This window comes from Danio rerio, chromosome 18 (assembly GCF_052040795.2).
Source record: "Danio rerio strain M-AB ecotype USA chromosome 18, GRCz13ab, whole genome shotgun sequence".
Classification (NCBI taxonomy): domain Eukaryota; kingdom Metazoa; phylum Chordata; class Actinopteri; order Cypriniformes; family Danionidae; genus Danio; species Danio rerio.
In genome coordinates, this window is record NC_141038.1 from 7,664,799 (window position 1) to 7,677,936 (window position 13,138).

The window sequence follows — 13,138 nt, forward strand, 5'->3', positions numbered from 1 at the left end:
GCTACGTCTGTGCGGAAGTTTTCATCTTGAAAGACAGTGCCGAGCGCTTTCGCGAACCCGAACGTTGATGCATTTTGCACTTAAATGGTCAGGTAGAGTATCACCATCTACTTACTGTTATTTTATAGCCAGCAATATGAAAACTGATGTCTTAAAATCCTCCGTCAATGTCTGGTCGCTGTGTTTTGTTTTGTTTTACACCGGATGGTCGCGTGATGCAGATCAGTGTCGAAATCAGCTGATGTTTTAATATAGCTGTTATATTATTATTATTATACACTGTTTTAAGGAGTATGTTTTGCTATACACAACAAAACACTGTTTATACACCTTTATCCAAGAATATGTTGACTTATCATGTGACTGTCATTTGGTAAAGCCTCTCGGTTTAGTTTCTGAATTAGTGTTTGTGTTTCTGTATTAGATCAGATATTATAGATTGGATTCAGATGTGTGACACGTGTATCTGCGATTCCCCTATTTATAATTAGCAAAGATAATACTTTTCTGAAACTATATTATTAAGGAGAAAGTCTGAATTTGATAATATTAAACCAGCTGTACCTCTGTGGTAGTATTTGGGTTGCAAAAAGTGTAGTAATGCTTTAATTTCACTTTAATACTTTGATTTAGTAGTTTAAGCATAGTATAGGGACACCTTTTCATAGATTGTATGATTTAGTTATTAAGGAGAAAGTCTGAATCTACAAATATAAAACCAACTTTACCTCAGTAAAACTATCTGGGTTGCAAACAGTGTAGAAATGTATAGAGGTAAAATTGCTTTTATATTCGCACATTTGTTAATTTAAAACTCTGTATATTGTTTACCATGTTACTTTGAATATTAGATCGGAATTAGCATGCAAGTATGACTTGAAAACAACATTAACACTGTTTATTTGACTGTGAACAATGTTGCACTTTGATAGTCATTGGCAGCTAATATGCTTTCGCTATTTAAAGTTTGCAAGTATTACTTTTATGAAATTATTAAAGGGGAACGTCTGAATGTGCGAATATAAACCAACTTTACCTCTATTAAAAATGTGGTTTAATTTGATTTTAATACTTCGTTTAAATACTTAGTATAGGGACACATTTTCACAGACTAAATGATTCGGTTATTAAGGAGAAAGTCTAAATGTGTGAATATAAAAACAACGTTACCTCAGTAATCGTATTTAGGATGCAAAAAATGTAGTAATGCATTTGAATACTTTGTACAGTATAACGACACATTCACAGATTGTATGACTCTATTTTTAAGGAGAAAGTTTAAATGTGAGAATTTAAAACCGACTTTACCTCAGTAATAGATTTTCGGTTTCAAAACAGTGTAGTAATGTGTTTTTAATTTATTTTTAATACGTTAAGCATAGTATAAAGACACTTTTTCACAGATTGTATGATTCAGTTATTGAGGAGAGAGTCTGAATATTATGCAAATATAAAACCAACTTTAGCTCAAGAATAGTGTTTTGGTTTCAAAGAGTGTCGAAATGAGTTTAATACTTTGTTTTAATACTTTTTCACAGATTGTATGGTTCTATTAACGCGAGTCTGTATATGAAACCAACTTTACCTCAGTAATAGCATTTAGGATGCAAACAGTGTAGAAATGCTTTTTAATTTTATTTTAATACTTTGTTTAATACTTTAAGCTTAGGATAGATGCGTTCTTTCACAGATTGAATGATTCAGTTATTAAGGAAAAAGTCTGAATGTGTGAATATAAAACCAACTTTACCTCAGTAGTAGCATTTGGGTTGCAAACAGTGTAGAAATGCATCTTAATTTCATTTTAAAGCTTTCTTTTAATGCTTTAGGCTTAATATAGGGAAACATTTTTCAGATTAAATGATTCACTTGTCTGCGTTTGTGTGTTTAGGATGACACAGAAGCGTTACCTGGAGGGACAGGTGTACTCTGTTCCTCTCATCCAGCCGGACCTGAGGAGAGAAGAGGCTGTGCATCAAATTACTGATGCCTTACAGTACCTAGAGATGATATCAACAGACATCTTTACTAGGTAACTCTTTCTGGCACACTCATTTTTAGTAAAGAGTGCTGTTTTTTGCAGTGCAGGTTCAAGCATCTACAAGGACAACAATATGGCAGTTCATGCAAACATTGTAAAAGTGCTCTTTTTAACTGTTTTACTCATCAGAATCTTACCTAAAAAGTTCTTGATTTTCTGAAATATATTTTTAATATGATTTGTTTCTGTTCTCGTTTGCAATGCTAACATTTTCAGTGGCACCATCTCCCCAAAAATTGGACAGTTAAAAAAAAAAATGTTTTAGCACACATAGAAAAAATGCAACTTTTTATTTTCAAGTTATGAAATAAAGTTTGCAGTACATTATGGCAGCTCACGCGAACACTAAAAGTGCTATTTTTAAGTTTATTCAGCAAAATCATACCTAAAAAAATGTTTCCCTTGCTTCAATTTGTTCAATATGTTGATAAAATGCATTAACATTTTTATTTTTATGTTATGAATTAAAGCATGTTCACAAGAAAATATGTTTAGGATATATAATTCATTCATTTGTATTTATTTGTATTTTTATTAATTTATACAGATTATGTACACTTTTTGAAATAAGTTCAAAGTTAATAAAAGTTTTTTTTTATGCACATAAAATATTTTAAAACCAGCAGAAAAGACATTTATGTTACAAAAGAGTGCAGTTTCAAACAAATGCTGTTTTGAAACTTCGTTTAAAAGTGGTTAAAAAGGTATTCTAGTTTCCAAAATAATTAAGCAGCACAGCTGTTTTTAACATTAATAATAATGAATCATGTAACACTGAATACTGGAGTGATGATGCTGAAAAATCAGCTTTGACCTCACAGGAATAAATTTCATTTTAAGATTTATTAAAATAGAACAAAGTTAATTTAAGCTGTAATATTATGTATTTCTGTATTGATCATACAGTAAAATAGGCCTATGAAATAATGCAATATATTTATTTATTCTGCAATATATATTTTGATAGGAATACAATTTCACTAAATGAGTTGAAAAACTGTTTGGAACGAATGTATTATTTTAGATTGATTTGGATGATTATTTAGAGGAGTCCATAAAATATATTAAACAATATACAAGCACCGATAAACTAAATAAAAAAAGATTCAAATTAAATAAACAGCATTTTATAGTTTTCTGTGTAATCGAACTGTATTAAGGTGTATAGACATTGGATAATGAAATTAAAAATAATACAGCATAGTCTAATTAATTGTTACTAATTTGTCAAAGTTGGTACAATTTCTTATGCCTGAATGCTTTTAAAACCCTCACACAGTAACGGGCCTCAAAAAAAAAACACTTGTTAAATGATCAATTATAATCCAGACTCAACCCTGCGTATACTCACGATGTGTCTACTGCGAATGATCACATTGCGATATCAATGCTGAAACGATATGTTGTGCAACCCTACAGTGAATGCATCCTTGGTGAACAGGAAAGGGTTTAACATATTATGGGTTTTAATTCATTATTATTAATAATATTATAAAAAAGAAAAATGGCTAATGTTACAATCACAATTGTTAGTTCATTTTAATAATGTTTACAGCACGTCTAAAATGTATTAATTGTCTAATTTTATCTTTATTTTATTAATAATATTAATATTGTAATATCTTTTTTTTCGAATTTAATAACTATTATTATTTTTAATTATTTTAAAAATTATTTTTATTTATTTATTTGCTTCACGAATCATTCTAGAAAATTTCAACAGAAACAGATTATTGTCATTGTCAACATATATTTTAACCATCGCTCCTGATTTTTTAAAATCAGTAGGTTCAAAATTTAGAATGTAATGCATATAATCATTTTATGTTTGTAAGCAAGGCCAACAACAAACAAATACATGATCAACAAACATAAGATGAAGCTTCTAGTTCTGTAAAGTAAGTGGCAGCTCCGTCAACTAACCCAAAACCCCTTACACCGCCTCAGATCAGCCTCATTGTTGCTCCAGGCTATTTATAGAAGTCTTATGATTGGACCATGTCATAACAACAATGAAAGGTGTGTGTTTTGTTTGAGATGCAGTTGTGAGGTGGTGACTGCTCAAATATGCTAATTGTAGATGAACAGGCTAGAAAACCATCCACAGCGTTACCATGACAACATGGCGCACAGGGGTCCAGGGAACATATTTGTGAGTGTGTGTGTGTGGTGAAGCAGTGCGTTTCTAGGTCAGCTCCATTAAGCCTCTCCTTCCCCCTTCTCTTTTAGTCATTCTTCTGTCATCTTTTTCCCCTTTTATAATGGAGGGTCTTTTCAGACAGCGTGTAGCGCCATGGGCTACAGAAAAGCACACTCACTCAGTAGTGATGATAGGATTGTACACAAGACGTGTGCTGATATGCAATAATAAAATGTGTTGTGAGGATAAACACATGCTTGATGTTGCTATCATGGGCACTTCACAATACTGCAATTTTAATTATTTATTATTTAAGCTTTTAGTGTGCCTTTTAAGAATATTTCCGATTGTTGAGTCCAGTGGCTCAGTGGTTAGCACTGTCACCTCACAGCAAGAAGGTTGCTGATTCAAGTCCTGGCCGGGTCAGTTGGCATTTCAGTGTGGAGTTTGCATGTTCTCCCTGTGTTGAGTTTCCTCCAGGTGCCTCAGTTTCCTCCTACAGTCCAAAGACATGCACTATAGGTGAATTAGGTAAACTAAATTGGAAGTAGTGTACGAGTATATGAGAGTGTATGGATGTTTCCCCATACTGGGTTGCAGCTGGAAGGGCATCCGATGTGTAAAACATATGCTGGAATAGTTGGCGGTTCATTCCGCTGTGGCAACCCCTGATAAATAAGGGACTAAGCTGAAGGTTCCTCACAAAACCAATTGACTGAAGACTTAATTAGGCTATTTATTGTCAAACATGTTAAGGGTCATTCACACTGAATGTGTTTTTGCTTCTGAAAACGCTTGATGCGGCGCTCAGGAATAGGTTAAAAAAAAGCGCAGTGCGAGGTCCATGTGATGCGATATTAGGAACGTGATGTAATAAACACAGTAACGGAACCATAGTAAATAAAAAAAACAGCATGTTGTGAAAAGGACATGAAGATACGTCATATAACTCGGGGTGTTCTGGACAGCCATAAGCGCCTCATCCGCTATGATATACAGATGTCACCAGTCATTATGTTCCCTCTGCTGCCGTTCTTGCCGGCGCCGTGGAGGAGGTAGGTGCGCCTGCAGCTTTTGACCACTAGGTGGCGCTTTAACCACAGATTTTCAGCTTTCACAATACTAGATAGGACGATACTCTATTGGCCCGTTTTAACTGACTGATACTGTACGGGTTGGTACAGGTCACCTCTATTAGGCTTGCATTTCCACTGCTAAAAGGGTACCAGTAGTACTCCTTTGGTGGGTGTGGTGTACAACAGAAAGTTTCAGTCATCGTCATTTTCGCTTGAGAAAAAGCTGTACGTTAACATATCCTATGAGAAGCACTTCTCACAAAACAGATGCTTTACAAACCTAAAAACTATAAATGTTTATTTCTAACTTTTCTATGAACATAATTTGATTATAACTGCAGATTAATGATGCGAAATAGCCTACTGTAACGTCTGTAATTATATAAAATACATAAATAAATGCAACATATATGAACACATACAGACCCTTACAGTCTCCCATATGTTACCAATTACAGAAACACTACACACAGCACACATTTAGTCCTTATTTAGGTTTAAAAACAACACAGAATATAGCCCACAGTCAGTGCAAACCTCTCATCTGTCTTTACTCTTCAGCAGTCATTCCGTGTTCATAATAGTCAAAAAGGTGATAATAATAGTTAAACATGGCAGTGTGTTCAAATTTTAGGTTGCTGAAAAAATCATTTGCTACTCTACTTTTTTCCGTCTTCTCTGTTTTTTCGCGCTTCACTCTCGCGTTTGTCCCTTTCTGACAGAATCAGATATAAGAGTGCTTCAATGATCACGTACACGTTATTTAAATGAGCTCAAGAAGTTTATTATTTCCAATATAGACACGATCGCAAGCTCTCTGGGCAAAGTGAAACCACTCGCACTTTCAGACAGGCTCGAAAAACAACAATAGAACACTACAGATTTTGTTATTCTTGGCTTTGTGGCTGTTCATCAAGATGATGACAAGGTTTGTTTGAGCTCGGGTCGACTATGGTTTGTTATTATATGTATATATTATTACTGTGTAATGTCTCGGCTGTGTATGTGTTTCATTCTGGCTTGTTGCGCGAGTGAATGACGTATCTCTGTAAACCAATAGCATTCAGCTGCGCGTCTAGCTCTGCCTTTTGGTACCCTTGGTACCCTTTGCAAAGGGTGACCAAAAAGTGGAACGGTACGGTTCGGTACGTTTTTTTTCAGTGAAAACGGCTATAAAAGTGTACTGAACTGTGGATTCGGGCCATGTGTACCTTATGTGATGTGACGTGTAGCGCCAAACCGTTTCTCAGTGTTTCGCTGATAATGTCTTTAAATAAATTAGACCTATTTAATTATTCATTTATTATTTATGTACAGTAATTGAGACATAAAATGAGATAGTAAAATATAATCAACAACGAAAATGTAAATGAAAACGTGAATGAAAACGCTTATTTATTGACCTTCTTAGTCCTATCACTTTAAAATAACACACACTGTACATCTCACTATATTTAGGCTAAAACACTGCTTTATTTATTTATTTATTTATTTATTTATGCCTACTTATTTGTATTTATGTTTGTACTTTCATTTTAGTTGTCTTTTATTTCTCTGATTCTACTTTTCAAAATGAATCCTTATTTCACTTAACAAATTTACAATGATAATAAAGCTTGTTAACAATTTTTAACGATTAATAAAGGGATTATAATGCTTTGTTTCATTGTTTCATCTACATTTATAAGTAGCAGAGTATTTACAGCTACTGTATACTGTATGGGCTATTTCTATCTGTTCGTATCTCGTCCTTTTGTGCCCCCTGGTGGCATAGTCGCAAACTGCAGTCATACCTAAAAAATACGTTCTTACTCGTTTAGAGCGCTGACGGTACAGGGAGTGGCGGTAATGCTCATTTTAAAGTGTCAGCCACTGTATCAGTAAATAATAAAACATCACTGTCATGCCAGCTTTCTACAATAAACTGATGCACAATATATCATTCTTGTGTTGATATCGCAATCTGATCATTCGTAATAGTCAAATGGCAGGCTATGAAATGTTGAGTTTATATATTATATATGTTTATCACATTTTCCATGTGTTTTTGTGGTCTTTAAATGATTTTAAAAGCACTCAGGGATGATAAATTGTACTTTTTGTAAATTTAATAATGTATATATAATAAATTAATTTATTGAATTATTTTTATTTTTATTATACAATTTCCTGAATAATGTTAGACTCATGAACTGAAAAAACATTGTTGATTTAAATTGTGTATAAATTTTAGAAATTGTATTGATGGCTGCTTGTAGCTGGTTTATTATAATTTAATCAAATACAGTTCCCTATAGAATCATCCCCATAAGAACTGTATTTCAGACTGAAGTTGTGCTGTGGATGTGCAGAGGTGTTTCTGACATGCTTTTGGCTTTGACAGGGTGTCTGAGAGCGTGGAGAAGAACCGTGCGCACCTTCAGTCCGTCACAGACCGTATCAAACTCGCTCAGGCCAGAGTCCAGAAGATCAAAGGAAGCAAGAAAGCCACGAAGGTGAAACCCGAGATTCACGCACAACAATCTGACAGTGTAGAGGAGAAACGCATTCTGCTGCAGACGTCTGGAGCCAGTGAATGTGTGGTGCTGAAGGGCACAAACTAATGATTCAAGTATCAAGAATCGTCTGGCTCATATTTGCCTGAATAACAAAAGATTAGCATTAAAGAGATAGTTTTCCCAAAAATGAAAATTGGCATGATTCTACACTTTTTCCAAACTTGTTTGAGTTTCTTTTAAGACACAAAGGAAGATAATTTGGAGCATGTTGGAAACCAGTAACCATTGACTCCAATAGTATTTTTTAATTCGTTTATTTTTTTACTATGGAAGTCAACGGCTACCGTTTTCCAACCTTGTGTGTGAAAATTGGCACGATCCTATGCTTTTTCCAAACCTGTTAGTTTATTTTGAGACCCAAAGGAAGAGCATTTTAAAAATGTTGGAAACCGGTAACCATTAACTTACATAGTATCTTTTATTTTTATTTTTTTACTATGGAAATCAATGGCTACCGTTATCCAACCTCTTGTGTGTGAAAATTGGCATGATCCTATACTTTTTCCAAACCTGTTAGAGTTTCTTTTAAGACGCAAAAAAAAGATAATTTGAAAATTGTTGGAAACCAGTAACCATTGACTTCCATGGTATCTTTTATTTATGGAGGGCAGTGACTACAGTTTTCCAACTTTGTGTGTGAAAATTGGCATGATCCTACACTTTTTCCAAACCTGTTAGAGTTTCTTCTAAGACACAAAAGAAGATGATTTGAAGAATGTTGGAAACCGGTAACCTTTGACTTCCATAGGGTTTTTTTTTTTACTATGGAAGTCAGTGGCTACTGTTTTCCAACCTTGTGTGTGTGAAAATTGGCATGACCCTACATTGACTAACCATTGACTTCCATAGAAAAAAAAATTAAAATAAAAAATACTATGGAAGTCAATGGTTACCAGTTTACAATCTTCTTTTGTCTCAAAAGAAAGTGTGTGTGTTTGTGTTTGTGTTTGTGTTTGTGTGTGTGTTTGTGTGTGTGTGTGTGTGTGTGTGTGTGTGTGTGTGTAAGTGTAATAAAAAAATAATAATAATAATTTTGTCCCGCTTTTACTCAAAACAAAGCTCATAATCTCAGCATCGCTGGCTTTACAAGTTTTCTTACAACAATAAATACACTGTCACATGACATTAAAGCATAAACTAAATGGCTAATTATTTAATAATTGCTTCACAACACTGATGTTTTTGTTGTTGTTTTGTAGGTGTTCTCCAGTGCCAAGTACCCCGCTCCAGAAAAACTCCAGGATTATTCCTCCATCTTCACCGGTGCAGTTGATCCCGCCTCCCAAAAGAGACCTCGCATTAAAGTCCAGAGCAAACTCCGCCCACTGGATGACAAGGCCCAGCAGGTGAACAGGTTTTTAACTCAAGGGTGTATGTATTAATTTGTTTAAGGAAGTACTTGGAAGGGGCAACACAATGGCTCAGTGGTTAGCACTGTCACCTAGTTTGTCTCTGGTTTGAGTCCCGGCTGGGTCATTTGGCATTTCTGTGTGGAGTTTGCATGTTTTTCCTGTGTTGGCGTGGGTTTCCTCCAGGTGCTCCAGTTTCCCCCAAAGTCCAAAGACATGCACTGTAGGTGAATTTAATAACCTAAATTGGCCATAGTGTATGTATGTAAGTGAATGTGAGAGTGTATGGATGTTTCTTAGTACTCGAAATAGCGAGCTTCTTGCTGTGAGGCGATTGTGCTACCCATTGCGCCACTGTGACACTCTAAAATGTCAAAATGAAATTTTAAAAAGAAAATGTCCCCCAATTCCACAAAATGCTTGTTTTTTTTTTTTCATAAATGTGCGTTGATTACAGTACAGCTTCTCGTGTTGATTCCATCTTCTTATTCATAGGAGAAGTTGATGTATTTGCCGGTGTGTGTGAACACTAAGAAGCGCTCCGAGGATGAGACAGAAGAGGGTTTGGGAAGTTTGCCGAGAAATGTCAACTCGGTCAGCTCTTTACTGCTGTTCAACACAACCGAGAACCTGTGAGTACAAACACACCTACACACATGCTGACTGAACAGCCTTATTAATGCTCATATAATCAGCACTCTGTGTGTATGTTTGCAGCTACAAGAAATATGTGTTTCTTGACCCTCTGGCGGGCGCTGTGACGAAAACACACACCACGCTGGAGACCGAGAAAGAGGATAAACCGTTTGATGCACCTCTGTCCATCACCAAGAGAGAGCAGCTAGAGAGACAGGTGGGCTGTTCAGTCTGGTGTTCTCACTCAAATTTAAATTAACTCAATATTTCCAACATTTTTCAAAATATCTTCTTTTGTGTTCAGTTTTTCATTCGTTTTTCAATAGTTACAGCTTTTCAGAAATGTTTAGGTTTCCAACATTTTTCAAAATATCTTCCTTTGTGTTCAGTTTTTTTCATTGTTTTTCAATAGTTACAGCTTTTCAGAAAAGTGTAGGTTTCCAACATTTTTCAAAATATCTTCTTTTGTGTTCAGTTTTTTTCATTGTTTTTCAATAGTAACAGCTTTTCAGAAAAGTGTAGGTTTCCAACATTTTTCAAAATATCTTCTTTTGTGTTCAGTTTTTTTCATTGTTTTTCAATAGTAACAGCTTCTTAGAAAAGTGTAGGTTTCCAACATTTTTCAAAATATCTTCGTTTGTGTTCAGTTTTTCATTCGTTTTTCAATAGTTACAGCTTTTCAGAAATGTTTAGGTTTCCAACATTTTTCAAAATATCTTCTTTTGTGTTCAGTTTTTCATTCGTTTTTCAATAGTTACAGCTTTTCAGAAAAGTTTAGGTTTCCAACATTTTTCAAAATATCTTCCTTTGTGTTCAGTAGCAAAAAGAAACTTGTTTGAAACAAGATTGAATAAATTATGACAGAATTATTATTTTTTGTGAACTGTCTTTTTTTACACTTTTTTTAAACCTATACAAAACTAGCACACCCCGGAGCGGTAATCTAACTATACTTATACTAAACAGTGTAGTATAAACATACTTAAACTATACACATAACCCATCAGGCACTGGAAAAAAGGAATCAAGCTTCTCTGACTTCTGTCATGTTTCATTCCCTTAGACGGCGGAGAATTATTTCTATGTGCCAGATCTGGGGCAGGTGCCGGAGATTGATGTGCCGTCTTACCTGCCAGACCTGCCGGGCATCGCTGATGACCTGATGTACAGCGCTGACCTCGGCCCGGGTTTCGCTCCATCCGTTCCTGCCAGCAACAGCATCCCTGAACTTCCATCCTTTGGCACGGACCATGATGAATCTAGCGGATCCGGTGGGTTTATTATGACTAAACACAATTTTTCATTATTTAATCTGCCATTATGTGATTTAATTATGAATTATGTTATCATACACAATTTTTGTAATGTATAATTAAAAAATTATATAATTCTTCAAAATATAATGAAACACTGATATTATTCAAATTATAAAGGTGTTTGTATATATACAGTAGAGGAAATAAGTATTGAATACGTCACTATTTTTCTCAGAAAACATATTTCTGAAGGTGCTTTTGACTTGGAATTTTGCAAAGAAAACACAACTAATTAGTTATGTGCAATAAAATAAAATGACACATGAAAAAAGTTAAACACATGAAAAAAGGGAGGTGTAGAAAGGCAGTGAAAGCCCAGACAGCAGCTGAAATCTCTCAGTAGTTCTTCAGCAACCCTCTGCCCTTCATCAGCTGCTTCAGTCCAGCATCTACATTAGCAGGATTATGAGGATGAAACCAGAGTGGACATTTCAACAAGACAATGATCCAAAGAAACTCTCAAATGCTTTCAGAGAAAGAAAATCTAGCTGTAGAATGGCCCAGCCAATCACCTGATCTGAATCCAATAGAAAATACAAATTAAAGATCAGATTTGATAGACGAGACCCACAGAACCATCAAGATTTTCCCCTACTGTGTATGCTTTAATTTCTGCTTATAAAATATGTAATTGTAAATCATATACAATTCAATATTATTAAATAAAATGTTATTATTATTTTAATTATAATATGTAAAAATGTTCTTTGAAAATTATATAATTTAGTCATTTTAAATGAATATATTATTGTAATTAGTATAATTAAAAGCATAATGCAATATAAACAATATTATTTTGCTAAATAAAAATTGTATAATTTATATCTACTGATGTTTATTTTATATTAGTTTTTTCTAAAACATTTTCTAAAATATATAAATTACAAATAATATTAAATCAATGTATAATATATTAAATTGTAGTAATAATAAAAGTAATTATATACAATTTTATTATTGTAAATTTATGTGAAAAACTGTAATATGATTTTGATTTTACAAATATAAACATATATATGGAAAACACTGTAAAAACTGCTGTTTCATATTATCCCAACACATATCGATTTAGTGAAATTAACATAAATATATTAAGTTGTCCCCCCAAAAAAACGTAAGAATTTTGTTGTTTCAACTCCTTTTATATAAGTAGTTTGAACGAACAGCAAAAGTATTTTTTTTTGTTTATATGAATTTATAATTATGCCATTTTTAAAATAAAAGAAACAAAAAACAGCATAATAATTTAATTCTAATTTGTATTTTGTTTTTTAGACTCTCAGTTTAAACTGGAGGCTCCACCCCCTCCTCCTCCCCCACCCCCTCCTCCCCCTGAACCAACCCATGTGCCAGTCCCGCCTCCTGGAACATCTGCAGCTCCGCCCCCTCCACCCCCACCTCCACCTATCACAGCAGACAACACTGATGCATCAAGCCCAGCCCCGCCCACAGGTAACATTTTATGTAACTTCAGATATTAGTGATACTTAATTACTTTTCATTACTGCTTGCAGCAAACCGGCTCGGATGCTAATGAAGTATTAGCATTCCAGATTACAATTGGTTTACTACTTTTTCTTTTCTTTTACATATGCAGTTGTTTGTGTGTTTTTATGGATATTGTAGTAGTGAAATATTATCTTAACTATTTTCTTAATATAATATCTTAATATTCATTGAAATGCCATTCATTCTTGACATCCAATCTGAATTTTCAGCTGCCAAAATATATTTTACTGTCGTCTTTAATTGATTTAATGCATGCTTGCTAAATAAAGCATTATTTTGAATTTAACAATACATAATAAAATCTTTATTTAATAATTTTTTTAGTTAATACATTTACAATTTTTAAAAATTGGTTTAAATTCCTTCAGGAAACCTTTATTTATTATATTTTTAATTTAGAAAAATTACAATTTTTCTAGCATTTACGTTTTTAAAAATTGTGGTATAAAGTCCTTCAGGAACCTTTAATAATTTTATTATTTTATTTTACTTTTATAAAAAAACAAATTCTGG

The 13,138-nt window shown here is 33.8% G+C and overlaps 1 protein-coding gene across 2 annotated transcripts in view; it reads left to right on the forward strand.

The window, feature by feature from the left end:
• washc1 (WASH complex subunit 1) overlaps positions 1-13,138 on the forward strand; it is a 23,378-nt gene continuing 10,240 nt past the window's right edge. Inside the window, 8 exon segments of one of the 2 annotated variants that reach the window (NM_001110450.1) lie at positions 1-92; positions 1,892-2,032; positions 7,641-7,752; positions 9,015-9,161; positions 9,660-9,796; positions 9,882-10,017; positions 10,864-11,071; positions 12,392-12,568. In NM_001110450.1, the coding sequence (NP_001103920.1) occupies positions 85-92; positions 1,892-2,032; positions 7,641-7,752; positions 9,015-9,161; positions 9,660-9,796; positions 9,882-10,017; positions 10,864-11,071; positions 12,392-12,568 (1,066 nt within the window). In that variant the 5' untranslated portion in view covers positions 1-84. 2 annotated transcript variants of the gene reach the window in all.